This window comes from Danio rerio, chromosome 14 (genome assembly GCF_052040795.2).
Source record: "Danio rerio strain M-AB ecotype USA chromosome 14, GRCz13ab, whole genome shotgun sequence".
NCBI lineage: Eukaryota > Metazoa > Chordata > Actinopteri > Cypriniformes > Danionidae > Danio > Danio rerio.
This window is the reverse complement of record NC_141034.1, coordinates 53,938,934-53,961,220: the sequence shown is the minus strand read 5'-3', so window position 1 is coordinate 53,961,220 and position 22,287 is coordinate 53,938,934. Positions and strand designations below refer to the sequence as shown.

Here is a 22,287-nt window from a genome sequence, read left to right as displayed (position 1 = left end):
GATGTGTGACTATTTTCAGCTCAACGCAACACATTTCTTAAAACAAGCAGGATGTACAGCAATACACAAATATCTTTATAAATGAAAACGCATGCCTTTTTCATCTCGGGTGACATTTTTCTGTTTATTCAGCCTAATCTCAAGCCTAACGCAAGAATTTTACGTTTTGCCAGTTTAGTGGCTAATTTGTACGAATTCATACGAGTTCAGTCGTATGAAATTGTACGATTTTAAAAAGGAGGCGTGGCACCATTCCCATCCCTATACCCAACCATCATTGGGGGATGAGCAAGTCGTACTGCATTGTATGAATTAGATCGTATAAATTCATATGAATTAGCCACTAAATCAAAATGTTACGAATTGCCGTGAGATTGTGTTGGTTTATTCACAACAGCTTGCTTTTTGTATATTGTTATATTATTATATCCATATTTATATTTGTTTTATTAAAAACAAGCTTAAATTTGTCCACCGGTCAGGTTTTAATCCATATATTGGGCATAGAACGTGTGTTTGGATATATCCAAAGAGCATAAAATCACCAAGAGACGACACTCTACTGCGATTTGGGAAATGCATAAAAATTCCAATAGACAAAACAGTCCATTATAAGTCTGAAAATTAACTATTAAATTGCTGATGATTGTGATAGTAAGGCCCAATCCCAATTCTACCCCTTAGCCCTTCCCCTTACCCCTACCCCTCGTTTTGTGCGTGCACGCCAAGGAGTAGGGGTGTCCCAATTCTCTTTAGCTTAAAGTCGCCATCGTCTGATCTCACATGAAGCAGGAGATCGCGAGGACACATGATGACGTGTGCAGGTGATGTCCCAATTCCTAGGGATAAATTTTGAAGCCCTTACCCTTCACCCTCAGTTGTAAGAGGCCAAGAGGAAGGGAAAGGGGTACAAAAATGGAACTGGGATTGGTGGTGTGTTGTCGTTTTCAGGTTGTATCTCAGCTTTATTGCGCTTTTTAAGTAAATAAATAAAAAACAAAGCAGCTGATCCAATGGACGGCCGATCGCTTTCACTCCAAAACGGCAGAATTGCAGGGCTGTTGCTGGGCGCTGCTGTTGCAATGGAACGTTCTATTGAGTGTCGCCTCTTGGTGATTTTAAGCTCTTTGATATAACTCAGTTTTTTGACCACACTTCATTATTACTGTTCATTTATTCGTTTGCTGGAGATTAGAACTGGATTTAGAAATAGTTTAGAAACAAATCTTTGCGCTTAACAAACAAAATTAATTATAATGGATGTCTGTGCGTACAACACGTCTCCTTTTGCATGAAAGAGAGAACGAGAAAGTAAAGAGGCTGAATGGAGGAGGCTCGTTCTTTATCCTCGCGCTGCAGATGCTCTGTTCATCTGTTTTCTTGCTAGTGAAGTGTTCAAATCTTCTACTTACGAAGTCCGTCATGCAAATAGCAAATGCGCCATGGCGTGGCACAACTGACTCTTAAAGGGAATAGGAGATGAGACTCTAATTGGTTTATTCTCAAAACACACCCATAATTAGGGCCAGACGGAATCTGCAGACATTTTTCGCTATTTCTGCTGAGAATTTTGGTAAAAATCTGCAGATTTCTGCGGAATTATTTTGGGAGTATCATAACTAAAACCTTACTATATGAAATAATAAATAATACATTTTTACCTTATATTTAATGTTTAAAATGCTAATTCAATTAGATCCACTTTATTTGGTAGACAAAACAAATCTCTCATATAATAGCTTTACTAAATGACAGAAAATATTACTTTAAAAATGGCATTGTACATAAATCAGATGAACATTTTAATATTTGTAAATAATATTACTGAAATTAATTTAAAAAACTGATTAAATTTAGATTTACACACATTTACTCGAGTAAATAAACAGAATGGTGGTCTAAAAAAGGAATTCTGCGCGCGCAGATTCTGTGTGGGCCTACCCATAACTCATTAAGAAAATAAGCACAACCCTGTTAGACCATGCGCCATGGCGCAACATTCTTTTTTTAAGTCCTTAAAATAGCAAAAGTGGATTCAGACACGCCCTTAATGCGTTTGCACCATGTGCTTTAGACTTTGCACCTAGATCATTATTAGAGCTCATTGATTCCACTTAATATATTAACTTCCAATTCACTTCACAATTTGTGAGGTTTTTGGGACAACTTAAGTTAGCTTAATTCCTTTGTTTTCCCAACACAAATCGATTGTGTGGAACCCAGCATTTTTTACAGTATTTGCATTTTTTTTTTACAATAAGCGCATTAATAATATCAACTTACAAAAATATTTTAAAAATACAAAATTAATATCAACTGATTTTTAAAAAAGTCAATCGAATGAACCTAAATTATACAATAAATAGCTAGTAAAAAAGTAGCCTGGCGAAGCAGTGTAGTGCTGTTGCCTCACAGCAAGAAGGTCGCTAGTTCGCTGTCGTTTCTGTGTGGAGTTTGCATGTTTTCCCTGAGTTTGCATGGCTTTCCTCCGCGTGCTCCAGTTTCCCCCACAGTCTAAAGACATGCGGTACAGGTGAATTAGGTAGGCTAAATTGTCCGTAGTGTATGAGCGTGTGTGTGTGAATGAGTGTGTGTGGATGTTTCCCAGAGATGGGTGGCAGCTGGAATGGCATCTGTTGCGTAAAAACGTGCTGGATAAGTTGGCGGTTCATTCCGCTGTGGCGACCCCGGATTAATAAAGGGACTAAGCCGAAAAGAAAATAAATGAATGAATAGGTAACCCAACTACTTCCTCTGAAAATTAGTTGGCAACAACGCTTGTTGTGTTTTCAAACCGTAATGAAAAATGTGCACCTATAAAGTCTCACACAGTTAGTCTAGACAGTTAGAATATATTTATTATGCTAATCAATTACAAAAGTTTCACATGAGATCTGCTTTCGCCCTCTGGAGGAAAACAAAAAGTCATTCCAAAACAGCACAACCAGACACTGATGGAAACGAGTGAATAAAGCTCACGTCTCAAAGTGCAATCCAGCTCAAACACATGTCCACTTCAAAACACTTAACTCATCCACACGATGCCTATTTTGAAACATTTACATGACAAATATCACACCATCTCTGAAATCAAGCCAATTGGGTGTTTTTTGTGAGCATACAAACCTTTTTGCGTTTGGTTTAAAGCAGGGGCGTCCAAACTCGGTCCTGGAGGGCCGGTGTCCTGCATAGTTAAGCTCCAACTTCCCTTAACACACCTGCCAGGAAGCTTCTAGTATACCTAGAAAGAGCTTGATTAGCTGGTTCAGGTGTGTTTGATTAGGGTTGGAACTAAAATATGCAGGACAGCAGCCCTCCAGGACTGAGTTTGGACACCCCTGGTTTAAAGCATAGGTCAGTGCAGTTGGAGACTTTAAAATGTATCGCAAAGCAGAAAGAAAAGTGTGTGGTTATTACCCTGATCATCTCATTACAAACATAGCGCAATGTTTTAAGTGCAATAATGGACCCAATTTGGTTAAACAGTCAAAATTACCCTGCAATTGTTTTTCTTTTTTAAATATTTCCCAAATGACATTTAACAAAGTAAAGAAATTTTCACAGTATTTCCTATAATATTTTTTCTTCTTATTTGTTTTATTTCGGCTAGAATAAAAGCAGTTTTTAATTTTTTAATCATCATTTTAAGGTCAATATTATAAGCCCCTTTAAGCAGAATTTGTTTCAAATGTCTACAGGACAAACCACTGACTTGCCTAATTACCCTAACTCGGTGTAGTTGTTGAACAAAATCCAGAAAGAGCGCAATAAAACGTGGGCTGAACTACCGTGATGCATTAACTTATTTATTCTGGCCCACTTTCTGTAACTGTGTGTGTGTGTGTGCACAAACACACAAACTCACATCCTAGTCTTCCAGTAGCTATAATATGTAAAGGGAGACACACAAAATAAACAATACACTAAAGACAACATTAAGACAATAAAACACACTCAGCTGTCAAAACAATAGATATAAATAACTTATCACTTCCATTTGCACATTGGGAATAATGTTTCTGAACACTGAATCTTGAACAATATTAAGCAAAACTACAATATCACTTCTGGCGTCCAGATGAAGACCCTCTTCAATCATAAGTATCTGAAAGATCAACAAGCACTCGTTAAACAATCTAATAGATGGAAAGGGATTGGTGTATGGCTTCAATATTAAACAGTGGGACAGAAGATGACCAGTCAACAGTGTATGTGTGTGTGAGACCTGTGGCGCAACAAGGGGGTATGCAGTATATGCGGCGCATAAGGGCGCCACACATGGGGGGGCGCCGTTGTGCCAAAACTATTTTTAAAATTATCCTTATTAAAAGTTTCAAATAATAAAAATAAATAAATATGTTTTGTTAAAAAAACATTATTTTGCATTTTAAACGAATTTAATATAGTTATTGTTTAATTAAAAATGATTTAACACAATAACATGCAGTCCCACAGCCTAAAGTGTTCATGTAGACTGTTTAGATTTGTTTTTATTTTTATCAAAATAAACTGTCAAATCATACATAATGTCAAAAGTTATAAGATTAATCTGAAAATTTGTCTTCATTTATTATTAATAATTAATATAAAATAAGAGGGATCACACAAAATTTGAACCCGCATACCCCTCAGTAAATGTGTAGTTGCGCCCCTGTGTGAGACCATCCCAAGCACAGCCAATGGAGGAATCAACAAACAAAAATGCTGATTGACTTAGTTTTTTTTTTTTATAGTATAATAGTTTAAAAACTCTTCAATCAAGAAGCATTTTGTGGAATAGTACAAAATTATTGTCATTTTCAGAAATGTGGAGTCTAAATGAAGTGTGTTTTCCTTTAAACAAGCAAATCTGCCAATGGGGGGAGTGAAATAATCATATTTCAAAGCAAAAACAAGACTATTTTGCATTAAAAGTTGAAATAAAACTGCACATGTATTACTATTTCACCTTTTAGAATGTTTATGGTTAAAAAAAAACAAGAATAAATATTAAAATAATAAAGGTTTGACAGAAAATGCCCAGTTAATTTCTTTTCTATAGCTATCTGACGAAATTACCATGATTTACAAAAGGCACCAACATAAATAAAAACACTTTACTTGCACTAAATATATTATTAGTGTATTAATAAATGCACTGTTGTAAATTTAAGTTGACGTGGACAGAAAGATAATTAAAATCACCGTTCAGAATGTTTATGGACCAAAAATGCAAGCTTAAATAATAAAATAATAAAGGTCTGCAGGTAGTTATTTCCATTTTATAGTTACCTGACATGATTACCATGATTTACAGAAAGCTCCAATATAAATAGACGTTTTGCATGCATTAAATATGCTTTCTATGTATTGATAAATTCACTGCTGTAAATTAAAGTTGATGTAAATAAATTAAAATCTAATTTCTGACCCTTCTTACACGTCTTGATTCGATAAAAGAACTAAAGTTGAGTTTTGAAACCAAAATAATCCAATTGTGCATTAGTTTAATTTGCATCTTTAAATGGAAACATAGCTAAAAATAACGAAAGTTGAGTTTTGAAACCACAATAAACAAAATAAATTGTGATTGCGTTTATAAAGTACTGTATCAAGAACCACCGTCATTTTAGATGCATGGAGAACATGAATAATCTATAAATCTTGCACAATGGAAAGCAAAAATGGGACATCTAGACTTAGGGCCTACTCCCACTATGCCATCCGTACCGTGCCCAGGCCCGTTTCCCGGATCGTTTGAGAAGTGTGAGTGCGCTGAATCGGGCTCAAGCACGGTTCACTTGGCCGGCCCTGGCCCGGTTGGAAGAGGTGTGCCTGAGCGCGGTTCACTTGGGCTTGGGCGCGGTACGCTTGTGTGTGAGTGCAAAACGCGCCAAAGCCCGAAACTGAAAGCGAGACGTGACTTTTAAGAGGCTGTTTCATATGGATTTATTAATCATTCTTACTGTTCAGTGAACACAAACTGCCGTAGTTTATTAAATACGCAAACTCCTCACTGCACGACAGCTGCGCACCTTCAGCAGACCTCCTCATTCCTGCAGCACGAGAGCTTTGATTGTTTATGAGCGCCAAAAGTGGCGGATCTGTCCGGTGAAATATCTGACTGCGTGTCACCGCATCCCTAAGGACTGTTTGGCGAAATATTTGACTGCATGTCACTGCATAATAAACGACTGAAACTATATAACTAGAGAAATCTCCACTGTGCTGCTTAGGGACAGCGCTTCTCACTGAACAGCGGAGCAGGGATGACGTAAGCGTGCCGAGGCCCATTTGTGGTGTGAGTGCGGGCCGTCGGGGGAGATGGGAGGGGGGACAAGCGTGCTTTGGCCCGGTTCGAGGCAACTGTACCTAGTGTGAGTACGGCCCCAATTTCTCATCTGAGTCCACGTTTCTTATTTTCCAGCAAGTCTAAACTCAGTTCGCACCTTGCGTATCCTCTGACCTGCACTGCAAACTCCACGCAAACAACAAAAGGACTTCCTAACAGACTCCATCTTCCAAACATCAGAGAGAAATCGCACAACATTAGAGAGAGAGATGCAAGTATTTCTTTATTTCCGCTTTTAAGCTGTTTATCACTAGTTGGTGGTTATTATTAATCATGTGGGAAATTTACCAAACTTTATCTAAACTCTTTATTTCCTTCTGTATTCTTGTTTTATGTATTGTACGTTTGGTTCGTTATGTATTAGACTAGTCATTAAATCGTATAGCCACGTTGGATTGTGTTCGTTTTGCCTCACAGAAACATTTTTATCGACAAAAGATACCACCAGCCTATTAGAGTTGAATAAAACTTCTAAACTGTTCATCTACTTCACAAGTATAATTCCTTTTCTAATAAATTTACACTAAAAAAGTCTGCTCAGACAAGCGGGCAAAGTCATTGTTATATTAATATAGTTAAATTAACTATAAGTTAATCCTGAATATTCATAACTAACAATAACTTGTTTTTATTAATCATTAATATTCATAAATTGAGCTAATTTTGTTACAATACACACAATCAAACAATCCCAAAACTGAAACTACACTTCAGTCATTGTGAAGTATAACACTTTGCTATTTAATGTTGATTTTGTCATGGGGTTTTTTGAGTTTCAAAGTGAAAAACAGGATTATTTTGCTTGTTTTAAGTGAAAAACTCCCTTAATTTTGACTCATTATTGCTGAAAACCAAACAATATTTAATGCATGTCAAGAAAACGCTTCTTGATTGAAGAATTTTTAGATATTTGGACTAGAAATTAGACAAAAACTAAGTAAGAAACGCATTTTTGCAGTGCAATCAGTCACATTCTACTGTTAGCTATTTCCAGTACAATTCACCTATAGAGTTAGGCACACAGTTTTTTTCTCTCTCTCTTTCTCTCGAATTGCTTACACAAATACCAAAACACATTTCTAACAAATCCGACGATCACTAAACATGTTTTCTGATGGAGATCGTAACTCTGTAGGTAGATTGCTATAAAAAACAACATTCAATCGTAATATCCGTTAAATAACTGACTTCAATTCCTGCATAGAGGTATACATAAAGCAGATAATCCTCGACAATCATAAAAAGGTCAAATAATAAATGTATATATATATATATATATTCTTAATTTGCCAGAACAGTGTTTCACAAACAGGATTATAAAACTGAATAATATAAACAACATTTTTCATCAGTGGTAGATATAGATATGTACAGAGCAGGGAGAAAACTAACAAAAATAAAACAATAGTTCACACCATGCCAACCGGAGAAATGAAAACTGCATCATGCTACAAGCCGAGAGATCTTCAGGAGAGAGAGAGAGAGAGACAGAAAGAAAGAGAGAGAGAGAGTGAGTGTGGTTAGTGCTTTCCGGGGTCAATATTCTGACGCTCCCTTTTCCCAAATCCAGTTGCTCCCATTTCTGCAAACACACAAGAAACAAGTTAAGAATCAGCACTTACTTCACAAACTCAACCCAAATATTCCAGATTACTGCTTTTAAAATGCAATAAAGAGAAACTCTATGGGCCCTATCATACACTCGGCGCAATAAGGTGCAAGACGTGTGTGGCGTGATTGTTGCTATTTTCAGAACAGCGCAACAGTAATTCTCACGTTTTGCACCACGTTGTTTAAATCCATTTGCGCCACTTTGTGGACTCATGGGTGTGCTGGTCTAAAATAGAGTTGTGTTAAGGTGCATTGTTGGCACGTTGCTATTTTGAGGAACTGATATAGACCGCGCCATTGACCAACTAAAAGCTGCTTTAAAGTCCAGCGCAGAGCGTGTTAGTTATGCACCTATTGGCTCGTTTCCACTGACTGGTACAGTACGGTACGGTTCGGGTCGGTACGGGTCACCTTTATCAGGCTTGCGTTTCCACTACCAAGGTTACCCTTTTGGTGGGCGTGGTGTACGACAAAGTTTCAGTCGACGTCATTTTCGCTCGAGAAAATGTCTACAATAAAGCTGCACAGGTCGTATCATATGAAAAGCACTTCTCACAAAACATGCTTTACACACATAAATACTTGTGTATAAATGTTTATTACTAACTTTTCTATAAGTTTTCTATAAACAGGAGTTGATTATAACTGCAGATCAATGATGGTGTGATGGTGTTATATTAGATAAATAAATAAATGAACATATATGAACACATACAGACCCTTACAGTCTCCGATATGTTGCCAACTACAGAAGAACTACACAAAGCAGACATTTCGTTGTTAATTAGGTTCAAAACAACACAAAGTATAGCCTACAGTCAGTGAAAACCTCTCATCTGTGTCTGTAATCTTCAGCAGCACATGAAGCCTCTGTTAGAGAGTCATTCCATCATTCCCAGTTCATATTAGTCCAAAAGGTGATAATAAAGATTAAAACAAGGCAGTTTGTTCAAGTTTGCTGAAGAAATAACGTGCTCATTGGCTTCGCCTTTTTTTCCGCTCTCCACTCTCGTGTTTGTTCTTTTCTTTCTGAATGTATCACTCTCGTTTGTAAGCTTCTCACAGGATCGAGTTTCCAAAGCTTGTCAATAATCAAGTGCATGTTATTATCATCAGATCAAGAAGTTTGTTATTTCAGATTGAGACGCGCGGCGAGCGCAAGAAAGAAAGCGAAACCACTCGGGCTTCAGACTGGCTCGTTAAAAACTACGCGGCACAGGGTGAATCTGCTCTTCTCCATGGCTTTGTGGCTGTTTATCATGACGACGACAGGGTTTGTTTGCAGGATCGACCATGGCTGCATATGTATTTATAATTCCGCTGTAATCTCTCGCTGTGTATTTCATCCTTTGTTTACATTCTGGCTTGTTGAGTCTACGAATGACGTATCTCTGTAAACCAATAGCGTGCAGCTGCGCGTGTAGCTCCATCTTTTGGGACCCTTTCTGCAGTTTGGGACCCTTTCGAAAGGGTCCCGAAAAAGTGGTACGGTTTGGTTCGTTACGCCTTTTGACAGTGGATACGGCCATAAAAGCATACCAAACCAAACCGTACTGTACCGTACCACTCAGTGGAAACGGGCCATATGAGAATTCAAACACCTACACACTGCTTAATACACACAGGATGTACAGCAATACACAAATATCTTTACTTATAAAAACAATAAAGAATTCAAATGTTACAAGAGTTATTATTTTCCACATAAATATAAAGACCCCTGCCTCCATGCCTCATCTCAGGGGACTTTTCCAGTTTATTCATGACTATTTGCATTTGTATAATGTTGTTATTATTAGCAGTATTATTTATTATCTGCAGATTTACATTTGTTTTAATAAACAAGGTTAGATTTGTCCACCTGTCAGGTTTGGAAGATGTCTGCACCACCATATGGGCATAAGAACAGGACGGGTGTTTAGATATAACTCAGGTGTTTTGAGCACACTTCATTATTATTGTTCATTTATTCATTTGCTGGAAATTGGAACTGAATTTAGAAATAGTTTTGAAACAAATCTTTGCACTTAAATACTAAATTAAATATGTAGGCTAATGGATGTCTTCAGTGGAGTGCGTACAACACTGTTTCCTCATCCGCAAAAGTAAAGGTGTAAATGTAAAGAGAAAGTAAAGAGGCCGGATGGAGGAGGCTCGTTCGATCTTTGCTCTGCAGATGGTCTGTTTAACTGTTTTCCCGCTAGTGAAGCATTCAGTTTTTGCACCATGTAAATAGCAAATGCGCTATGGGGTGACACAACTGACTCTTAAGGGGGTCACACACCAGAATCGCTGCTAAGAGACGCGCTGTGCCAAGCGACGTCATGCTATTAGGGTACACACACCAGTGCTGCAATTCGGCGGCTGTCCGTGGCACCCAGCCACGACTCAGGACACTGTTCATATTTCTGCCACACCACAGAGTAGAGGTCTGCATTCGGAATAAATTTCAGAATAAAGCGCAGGAGCGTTTGGTAACTGGTGTAATTTGAACGGGAGCGGGCGGTCTAACAATATCGCTCTCAACTCCCGAGCGAGCGAGCACGCGTATGTATGTGTGTGAATGAGAGAGCGTGATGCTGCTTAGCTTGTTTGTTGCTGTCTGTGTGTGTGTGTGTGTGTGTGTGTGTGTGTGTGTGTGTGTGTGTGTGTGCGTATGTATGTGTGTGAATGAGAGAGAGAGCTTGGTGCTGGCTATGTGTGTGTGTGTGTGTGTATGTATGTGTGTGAATGAGAGAGCGTGATGCTGTTTAGCTTGTTTGTTGCTGTCTATGTGTGTGTGTATATGTGTGTGTATGTGCGTATGTATGTGTGTGAATGAGAGAGAGAGCTTGGTGCTGGCTATGTGTGTGTGTGTGTGTGTATGTATGTGTGTGAATGAGAGAGCGTGATGCTGTTTAGCTTGTTTGTTGCTGTCTATGTGTGTGTGTATATGTGTGTGTATGTGCGTATGTATGTGTGTGAATGAGAGAGAGAGCTTGGTGCTGGCTATGTGTGTGTGTGTGTGTGTGTGTATGTATGTGTGTGAATGAGAGAGCGTGATGCTGTTTAGCTTGTTTGTTGCTGTCTATGTGTGTGTGTATATGTGTGTGTATGTGCGTATGTATGTGTGTGAATGAGAGAGAGAGCTTGGTGCTGGCTATGTGTGTGTGTGTGTGTGTGTATGTATGTGTGTGAATGAGAGAGCGTGATGCTGTTTAGCTTGTTTGTTGCTGTCTATGTGTGTGTGTATATGTGTGTGTATGTGCGTATGTATGTGTGTGAATGAGAGAGAGAGCTTGGTGCTGTCTATGTGTGTGTGTGTGTGTGTGTGTGTGTGTCTGTGTGTGTGTGTGTGTGTGTGTGTATACAGACAACTTGTTATAGGCCGTCTGGACTCTGTATAGCTGGGTTGTTTTCGGTCCCCCCCGTTAGCGGGAACTGGCGTGGCGGGTAGAAAACGGAGCGGGTTGGGCAGCGAGGCAACAAATGCTGAATATAAGCGGGAGCGGTCGGGCTCGAACTAAAACCAGGCGGGACTAGGATTCAAAATTTAGTCCTGCGCAGATCTCTACCACATAGCGCCGTCTGAATAAGTTTATTTTGAATGTGCGCGTCTGGTGTGCGATATTTTTTAACTGTCATGTGTGCGCTGTGTTGCGACGCTGAGCGGCGCATCCGGTGTGTGATGTGCTTTAAACGGAATTGGAGATGAGACTGTGTTTGGTTTAATGCATGTCCAGAACTCATTAAGAGAATAAGCACAACCCTGTTAGACCATGCGCCAGGGTGTAGATCGTATTTTTTCGTCCTTAAACTAGCGAAAAATAAAATAAAAAAGTGGATTAGGACGCATCCTTAATACTTTTGTGCAATGCACTTTAGACTTTGTGCCTAGATTGTTAAAATAGAGCCCTATGTCATTGTTTATGGAAGAGTTCTTTGACTGAACATTTTTGGGAAAAATATACTTTTTATTCATGATATTAAAACATTCCCAAAATGTTGCATACAAAATATTTCATGCTGTTACAAGCTCTTTTAGTAGCTCAGACAAGAAAGTGTTGGTCTTCCGTTTATTTCATGCAAAACAATAGCTCGTTACTGGAAAAATACAGAAAGCCCTCCTTTAAACAATGCTTGCTTACCTGCAGTTTCTGGCGGGGCTCGAGCTGTGTCTGCTTGTCCTCTTGAACCACGTGGTTGTGGGAAAGATGACTGCCAGGGAAAACCCTGAACACACACACACAGCAAAGCTAAGTTCGCTTTCCTTACAAACATACACACTGAGAAAACAACAGTTTCGATCTCTGTTCACTTCTGCACACTGAAGCCTCTTGTAAAACCCTGCTTGTATAAATCATTACAGTCACGTATTGTTTTGTTTTTTTCCCACCACATGTGGTTTACCGCTTGAAAGTGCTGGAATTATATATTTGGGTCAGTTTACAGGGTATTAAGGAAGCAAAATGATCAGCATAATGTTTTTCTCAGCATTAATAACTACAGAAATAAAAGCCAAATAAAAAAATAAAATAAAATAAAGAAATACACTAAGTTGAGTCCTGCTGATTTAAATTAGGGTTATATTTGATGAACTAAAATGAAAACCATGTATGTTGTTTAAAATAAAAAGAGTAAACTATACGGAGCATAAAAAAATATAAAAACTTTAAATAAATGAAAAATATGATAATCAAAACTAATTCAAACTCAAACTCAATACTCAATTCTAAAACAAAAATCAATGCTTTAAGGTAAAGAATAAATAACATGAATGTTAATTATTATTGCAACATTTGTTTATTTTTATTATTTTAATATTTCATTCACTCATTCATTTTGTTTTCAGATTAGTCCCTTTATTAATCAGGGGTCGCCACAGCGGAATGAACCGCCAACTTTCATTCATTTATTTTCTTTTCTTTTCGGCTTAGTGCCTTTATTAATCTGGAGTTACCACAGCGGAATGAACCGCCACCTTATCCAGCATATGTTTTAAGCAGCGGATGCCCTTCCAGCTACAACCCATCACTGGGAAACATCCATGCATACTTGTACACTACGGACAATTTAGCCCACCCAATTCACCTGTACCACATGTCTTTGGACTGTGGGGGAAACCGGAGAAACGCCAGAAACGCCAACTGACCCAGCCGAGGCTCGAACCAGCAACCTTCTTGCTGTGAGGCGACAGCACTACCTACTGCTATTATAATTATTATTATTGTTATATTTTATAAAGGATTATTTTATTGTTTTATGATTGATAAGTGATGATAAATATAAATAGCAGTGCACATTCATTTGACTTGTAAATTTGACTCAATAATAACTATTTAAAAAAATAATTTTGTGTTAACGTGACATGTTTCTGTCCGATATTACATGTTCCATGCATACTGTCACCATAAACTAAAGTAATTCCTTAAAGGATTTGACATGTGGCCCTTCAGTTGGTTTGCAAAACTTGATGTGGCCCTCGGGTCAGAAAAGTTTGCCCACCACTGTAATGAACCGTAATAACCTTAGTGATCACACACCTGTGTGTTTCTTAGGTAAAAATCTTCAAGGAGGACTTCAGGAAACCAGAGGAAACCCACGCCAACATAAAGAAAACATGCAAACTCTTCACAGAAACGCCTACTGACGCAGCAGAGGCTTGAACCAGCGACCTTCTTGCTATGAGGCGTACGTGCTACCAATAGCCTAGTGGTTAAGTGCGCCGACATATAGCCCTATGGTGCTCATGGAAACCCGAGTTCGATTCCCACCTCGAGGTCCTTTGCCGACCCTTCCCCTTTCTCAGCTCCCAATACTTTCCTGTCTGTAACCTCCACTGTCCTATCCCAATAAAAGGTTAAAAAAAACTCTAAAAAAAATATTATAAAAAAAGAAATATTATATTATACAATATATTTGTATTATAATATAAATAAGAAATATTTAAATTTAATTTGAAAATATTTATATCAATAGGACGGTTCACCCAAAAAAAGGATATTTACTCATGATTTATTCTCCCTAAAATGATTATAAACCTTTATGAGTTTCCTTCATCTGTTGAACAGAAATGAAAGATATTTTGAAGAATGCTGAAAACCTGTAACCACTGACTTCAAAAGGATGAAAACAAATACTATAGAAGTCAATGGTTACAGATTTTCAGCATTCTTCAAAATATCTCAACTCAAACAGGTTTGGAACAATTGAGTAAATAATGACAGAATACTCACTTTTGGGTGAACTGTCGCTTTAAAATAAGTGTTTTTTAACGTAAAATGGGAAATGGATTAATAACAGAAGACAAAAACTCAAACAGGTTTGGAACAAGTGATTAAATAATGACAATTTTCATTTGTGGGAGATATATCCCTTTAAAATAAGTGTTTTTGGTGTGGAATATGAAATGGATTAAAAACAGAAGACAAAAACTCAAACAGGTTTGAATCAAGTGAGTAAATGATGAGAAAATTAAATTTTTTTGGGTGATCTATCCCTTTAAAATAAGTGTTTTTGGTGTGGAATGGGAAATGGTTTAATAGCAGAAGACAGAAACTCAAACAGTTTTGAATCAAGTGAGTAAATAATGACAATATTCATTTTTGGGTGATCTGTCCCTTTAAAATAAGTGTTTTTGGTGTGGAAATAGATTAATAACAGAAGCTGCGTCCCAAATGCCACACTATACACTATGCACTCATGCACTATGTACTTATGCACTTACACACTCAACAGGATAGTATATGTATGTAGTGTCGTCCCAAATGGAGCACTAATGTTTTTTTACTAAGCAGAAATTCAAACCGTTTCGCTGATGACGTTTGACGGTTGCCAAATCAGTGAAATAAACGACCGAATTATCAAATAATACCTGCCGTGAGTATTGCCGCATTCAACATCGGGAGGCGCTATAATCACTGTCGTAGGAGAATTTTGCTTTGACCATCCAAAGTAAATAAAGCTATCCAACATGTGCGTCCGATAGCTCCGCCCATTTCACTACGTAAGCAAACCTGTGGTCGTTGAGTGCGTGAAGTGTCCATCATTACACACTTTATTTTAGCGGCTGAATGAGTGCATCATCCGGGTAATTAAAGTGCACTCATTATTTTTTAGAGTTTTCAGTGTGAACACACTACTTATTACTTATTACTATTTATACTACAAAATGGCGTAGAATAGTGCATAAGTATGCATTTGGGACGCAGCTAGAAACTCAAACTGAAGAAAACAAACTAAGAAAATATTCATTTTTGGGTGATCTATCCCTTTAAAATAAGTGTTTTTGGTGTGGAATGGGAAATAAGATAAGACTTATTTAAAATAAGATGCGTATTATTATCATCATGACAGACTCACAGGATTGACGGGCTGGAAGTCTCTGCCGGGTGCTGTGCTGATGTTGGGCATGCGGGGTGGGAAGTGAATGGGCCACCCCTCCAGACCCTGATGGCCCACCTGCACAAACGGCCCGCAGTATGGAGGACTCATCGGGCCATTGGGGGCATTAGACGTAGGGTCAGACGTCCTCCTTTCCTGTTGCCCCTCCAAAACACCCCAAAACAAAAATCTCCATAAGCTCCCGCTGTCTTTAGATCAAATCGTCTACCACATTATTGCTTGTAATCTGTCAGTTGTGTTGCCAAGTCAATTATGCTGCTTTAACTACTGAAGCCTTATTGTAAAGTGTGGGTAAAGCATTAACGTTTTGGACACTGAAGATTTTCTTTTTCATATTTTTCTTTGTTAGCATTAGGTTAGAGATTAGCCTATGTTATTCAGATATTTTGCATAAACTTCTCAATTTATGTACATTTATCCGATGATTGCACATGCTTCATAAACAATGAACCGAGTAAGAAACTAATAATTAAATACAGCTTGTATGAAATATGACGTCATTGTTTTGGTAGAGAGGTATAAATGTAATATACATATACATTTTTTTTAGATGGAAGTTGCCAAGTTTTTTTGTGTTATTGGGATCGTTTTTGATTGGCCATTTCACTAGTTATGTTGCAAATACCTGGCATCCCTGTGTGAAGCTGTTCATTTCTACCACAAGGTGGTGCTGTTAAGGCATATTTGAGTTACCTGTTTATGCTGCATCTGCAGTCTCTCCAGTTTACACCTCTCGGCTCGCTCACGCTGACACTCATTCTGTGCTTGATGAAGCTGAGTAACACACACACACACACACTCACTGAATTCAGTACTCTTTCAGGTCTCATGATGAACTTTCTTCTGAACTCATTTTATCATAAGGCACTTAACTTCATCTATGTTAAGCTGCTTTAACACAACCTTCATATCAGCACTGCAGTAATAAAGATGAACAGAATTGAAGTGTGCTGACCTGATTGGTCAGATTGGTCATTTGACCCTGAAGCCGCTCCACCTGCCGCCTCAGGTCTTCTTTCTCTTCATTCATACGCTCTCGATCGCTCCTTTCCTTCCTGAAGTCCTCCTCGAAGATCTTCACCTGAGAAAAGCACAGGTGTGATCACCAAGGTTATTACTGTTTAGCATTTAGAAAATGGCTGCCATTTCAGTACTATTCTTCATTTGCTGCACATTTCAGTTCAGTTTTAGTTTGCTTCATTGTTGATGTATTATTTTTATTTTGTGAACACACTTCTATATGGTTTCTCTATATTTAGTTTCAGTTTTAGTAACTGTGGTATAGCAGTTAACAGACAACGTTGAGCGTTGGGTATCGTTTGGGATTATTTCGATACGGGTGCTAAATCGATACTTTTAAAACGATACCAGTGCCGATTCTTTTGAGTTACAAAATTATGGTGGACGACTCTAGAAATCTTAAAAACGTCCATTTCCTGCTAACATTTGAATGCTGTTGAGCAGCGTTTATGTGCGTATTTGTGTGAATGAGTGTGTGTGGATGTCTCCCAGTGATGGGTTGCAGCTGGAAGGCCGTCAAAGGCTGGAAAAGATAGGCTGGATAAGTTGGCGGTTCATTCTGCTTTGGTGACCACAGATTAATAAAGGGACCAAGGTGCAAAGAGAATGAATTATTTAATATTATTATTTGCAAATGTTCATGGTTAAACATTTCTCAAAGTATCTTCTTTTGCAGTGATAAAAGCCATAGAAGAACCATTTTTGGTTCCTCAAAAAACCTTTCAGTGAATTTTTTTTTTGTTATTCAAAAAAGCATTTTTATAATTTTTATAAAGTATTTAGAACAAACGTTTCATGTTTATCTAGTAAATATTTTTTATATATGATCTTGCTCTTGACTGATGTGTTTGTGTGTAAAAGCTTTTCATATGAAGGGCCAAAAACCAAATATCATCAAGGGCCGTGGGTCGAAGGTAAATAAACCAAACTATATTACATTAAAGTTGCCATGGGTAATATCAAAGTTTATTTCATAATATTTAAAAATAAATAGAAAACATCATTTAAAATCATATTTGGCCTGATGGCCCTAGTTTGGGTTTCTCTGCTGTAAACAGATACAAGTCAGATTTGACAGAATGAGTGTTTATTAATTCTGGAAACAATTATTTATTTTTGCAAATTATTATGTTTGTTTTGTTTAGATTTAGTAAACAAATCTTTAGTTTAGTAACTGGTAACCATTGACTTCTATAGTGGGAAAAACACATACTATCAAAAGTCAATAGTACATGGTAAAACATATGTCAAAATATGTTCTTTTGTGTTTGACAGAAGAAACTTTGACATTTTTGGAATAAGTGGATGACGGTCATTTTTGGGAGAAATATCCCTTTAAAATAAAGGATTTTGTAGTGATGAGGCCGTAGAAGAACTATTTGTGGTTTATCAAAGAACCTTTCAGTGAACATTTCTTAGTAGAAACGTTTTCCTTAGTGTAGAAAAAGTCTTTCCACAACCAAATGAGATCTGATTTCAGTTACCTATTCAGTGACTATTATAGTTTTTCATATATTTTGAATATATATTTTATTTCAGTCAACAAAAACACATCTTGATTGTATTTTTAAATGTCCTTGTTGTTGGTGATTGTTACACGTTTAATTATTATTATTATTATTATTACTACATGTGGACTGAGTAAGACAAATTTCCTGCAAAGGACAATAAAGCATACCTCAACTCAACCTAAAAATGTCTTTGACCAATAGTTGTAGTCTTAATGTACTAAAACAACCCTGGTGGATCTCTGCAGACGCTGCTGTAGTTCAGCAAACTGAGCTCTTTATGACTCACAGTGAAAATCAACACTCAGTTCTTAAGAAGCAGCTTTGATAAATGAGGTGAGACGACTAAAGGATCAATTCAGTAAGTAAAACCTCGACAACTCTAGATCCTCTGATCAAATGAAAAGACTTGAATGTCCTGAAGAGCTCATTCACTATTAGAGTACATCTGACCACAGTGTTTATGGCCCCTAAAGCATTTGGGATAGAGTTATGTATGCTAAAGTAATGAATTATACACACTCAAATGACTGTAATCGAGTAGTTTTTCTCAGGAAGTAGCTTAAAAATGAGTGCTTAATATTATTATTATTTTTTTTATTATATAAAATTTTCTGGAGATGCCTAGTGCCCTTTTAATGTTTTTTAATAATAATAATGTAGATAAACTTGATGAGATAATACAAGAAATGTAGGTGAATATGGTGGATATGTTTTGTAATCTTTATTTATTTATTTATTTATTTTCATTGTATAGTTTTTAATGTGTATGTGTGTCTTTTTGGATACTTGTGTTAATGCACAGCAGGTATTTATTGGTTTTTAATTTGTTTTTATTTTCTTTGCTATTTTTGGTAACACATTACTTGAAAGGCTGTTCATTAGACTGTTAGTGAATGGGCAACTTTACATGGAAATAGGAAAAATTACAACCTGTTTAAGATGATTTAAGCCCTACAATACAATATTTCAGTGAATTTAAGACTTTTTAAGATGTATTTAGGACATTTAAGACCCTGGGGACACCCTGGGTTCATTCTGCTGTGACAACCCCAGATAAATAAAGGACTAAGCCGAAAAAAAAAGGTTTCATAGGATGCCTTAATATTCTGTTTACATGGCTGTACATTGATAGGAAGTCTCCATGTGTTTTATACCTGCTCCTTCAGTACAGCAATCTGTGTGTGCAGCTCCTGCTGTCTCAGGTTGGCAACACCTTCTCCCAGATTCATTCCTGGCTGTGTGGATGAAGGAGAGTGCAGGTTCAAAGCTTCCTCTAATGCCTATTAAAAAATAGCACAATCAGAACATATGCACCTTTCAACACAGTAATTGATAATCTAAGAAATACCTCTTGTGCACCAAGCCAGCATATAAGAATGAGAAGAGTTCCTTACAACAAGAAAATAATGGCCTGTTATCACTGAGTGGTATGGCGGCAAATGATTCTTTCAGCAACCCAAAACATAATTAAACAGCAATCTTTAACAGTTATTATCGCTTTTGGGCTATTACGAACTCAGAATTACTTTTTTAACAAAAGGCTACATTTGTTTGTGAATAATAAAGATGTAATTGCTTTTAAAAAAGCAAGAAATAAAGATATAAAAAAGATATAAAGAACACAGCAGCACGAGTGGTCTTTAATGAACCTAAAAGAGCACATGCTACTCTCTCATTCTGCTACTCATCCGTTTGCACTGGCTGCCAGTTGCTGCTCGCATCAAATTCAAAACTCTGATGTTTGCTTACAAAGCGACTTCTGGCTTTGCTCCTTATCTGCTCTCACTTCTGCAGATTTATGTGCCCTCCAGAAACTAGCGTTCTGTGAATGAACGTCGCCTCATGGTTCCATCCCAAAGAGGGAAGAAATCTCTTTCCTAAATCTCGTGCTCAATCTGCCCAGTTGGTGGAATGAACTCCCTAACTGCATCAGAACAGCAGAGTCACTCGCTATTTTCAAGAAACGACTAAAAACTCAACTATGTAGTCTCCACTTCACTTCCTAATCTGCAATTGCCTTTCTGGCTCCACCGCTAACTGTACTACAAAAAAACCCGGTTCTCATCTGTGTTATTCACAATTATCGGATTTTCCGAGACAAATGTTGGCAGGTATGATTATCACTGATTCGCAGCTATAATCAATTCCTGTTCATAGATATGTATATATAATAATTACTAACCTAAGCATCTATGTGTATACATTACAGCATCTGTTTTGTGAGAAGTGCTTCTCATGTGACACAGTTGAAGTCAGAATTATTCACATTTGTTGTTGTTTGTTTTACCCAGACATTTAAAAAGCACATGTTTTGGAGGAGTAATAACAATACTGTGAAACTGCGATATTTTTATCCAAGGTGATCATACCGTCAGAAAGTTAAACCACACCATGCCTAGTCCATAGTAATATTGCATTCATGCATGTGTGCTCTGTGACTGACCCTGTTGAGCCGCTGGATCTCCTTCTCCTGATATTCTCTTTGTTTAGTAAGTGGCAGCAACTGGTCCTGCAGGTAACGCACTTTTTGTTTTAGCTCACACGTCTCTGAGGTGAGGCACTCCTTCTCCCCCTATGAAAACACACACGCAAATATAATGGTGAGCAAAAATCAAGTCACCTGAAATAAGGGACGTCAGGGACATATATTCACAGACACTAGGAAAAAAATGTTAAGACTTTAGTTTGTGTACTAATTCTTACTATTGACTAGTGGTTTATTTCAGGGCTATTATTAATATATTGACTGCTTATTAGTATTTATAAAGCATATATTCTGCATGATCTCATTCTACATTCTTAACCAATACCTAAATCTCACTAGTACCTTAATAACTACTGATAAGCAGAAAATTAGGAGCACATTGAGGCAAAGTCACACTTAATCATTTGTAAATAGAAAGCACTGTGCCAATAAGTAAAGTGTGAACAAAAATAGTAGTATTTATGTTTGTTGCAAAATGAAACAATGCACTAAAAGCAAACAAAGCTGATACAAATGAACTTCAACAAAGATACATTTGTTAAGATCAAAAATAATTTATTTTAAAATAGTCTTTATGAGAGATTTACATGTACTTTTGAGGAAAAAATAGTAACAACAACAAAAAATATTAACATTTTTGTCCTGATAAAAATATCTGGTAACACTTTATAATAACTACACACTATAAATAATTTATTAAGCATTAGCAAATAGTGAATTCATTACCTGTTAAGCATTAACTCTACATTAATAAGCGTTAGTAAGCAGTTTATAACTGCAGCTACAAATGCTCTATTCTTGACTTACAAACATATTTATAATCTGCTTAATAATTGTACTTTCATACTTTGCTAATGAATTATTTTTCATTACTAAATTAAGTATTACATTATATACCCCACCATGGTAACACTTTATAATAACTACACACTATAAATCATTTATTAAGCATTAGCAAATAGTGAATTCATTACCTGTTAAGCATTAACTCTACATTAATAAACGTTAGTAAGCAGTTTATAACTGCAGCTACAAATGCTCTATTCTTGACTTATAACCACATTTAAAATGTGCTTAATAATTGTATTTTCATACTTAGTAAATGATTTATTTTTCATTACTAAATTAAGTATCGCATTATTTACAAACCAGTTGTATTTAAGAGTAGTTGAAGGTTTTTAGGATCATTCAGAATGAGTTTGTAAATGATTAATAAACTATTGAAATCAACGTTTATATATCTTATTATTCAGGCATATATTAATCGTCAACTAATATGTTAATAAATGCTTTATTAACTCAACTTCATCTAGTTTTGTAACCTAAAAAGTGAGGACTAGGTATGCTTTATAAACTAGTTATGCTTTTATAAATCCCCCTGACAAATAAAGGCTCAGTAAATCCTTATCAGGGAAAAATGACATTATTCATTCCTATTCATTTAAAGATACACAAATGAAACTGTACTTCAAATGAAAAATAAATCTTTGCAACCTGATCTAAAATAAAATAACTGTAGAGTTTAAACATTTCATCTTATTACATTGTTAAATTATTATATTGTTGTTGTTTCATTTAGTTGTATGTCATATTTTGACATTCCTGTTATTTGGCAATGTTTAAACTTTACAGTAATTCTAGAGTAATTTTAGTTTTTAGAAAAGATTGCAAAGATTATTGTTCATTTGATTCTGAGCCTTTATTTGTCATTTATAAAGTATAAACAGTCCTTAGATTAGGTCACAAAACTGCATGAAGTCATTTATTAACATATTAGTTAACTATTAGTAAATGCCTGAATAATAAGATATATAAATGTTGATTTCAATAGTTTATTAATCATTTACTAACTCATTCTGAATGATCCTAAAAACCCTCAACTACTCTTAAATACAAATGGTTTGTAAATAATGCGATACTTAATTTAGTAATGAAAAATAAATCAT

The 22,287-nt window shown here is 36.6% G+C and overlaps 2 protein-coding genes across 4 annotated transcripts in view; both read right to left on the bottom strand.

Annotated features, from left to right (window-relative positions):
• The window catches only part of nsd1a (nuclear receptor binding SET domain protein 1a), a 1,446,438-nt gene that overhangs the window by 1,160,516 nt on the left and 263,635 nt on the right, over positions 1 to 22,287 (bottom strand). The window lies entirely within an intron of this gene.
• Positions 2,841 to 22,287, bottom strand: part of tnip1 (TNFAIP3 interacting protein 1) — a 51,710-nt gene continuing 32,263 nt past the window's right edge. For 2 of the 3 annotated variants that reach the window (NM_001442279.1, NM_001442278.1), the window contains 7 exon segments: positions 2,841 to 7,913; positions 12,070 to 12,154; positions 15,284 to 15,469; positions 16,019 to 16,099; positions 16,281 to 16,406; positions 19,011 to 19,136; positions 20,300 to 20,428. In NM_001442279.1, coding sequence (NP_001429208.1) covers positions 7,852 to 7,913; positions 12,070 to 12,154; positions 15,284 to 15,469; positions 16,019 to 16,099; positions 16,281 to 16,406; positions 19,011 to 19,136; positions 20,300 to 20,428 — 795 coding nt within the window. In that variant the 3' untranslated portion in view covers positions 2,841 to 7,851. 3 annotated transcript variants of the gene reach the window in all.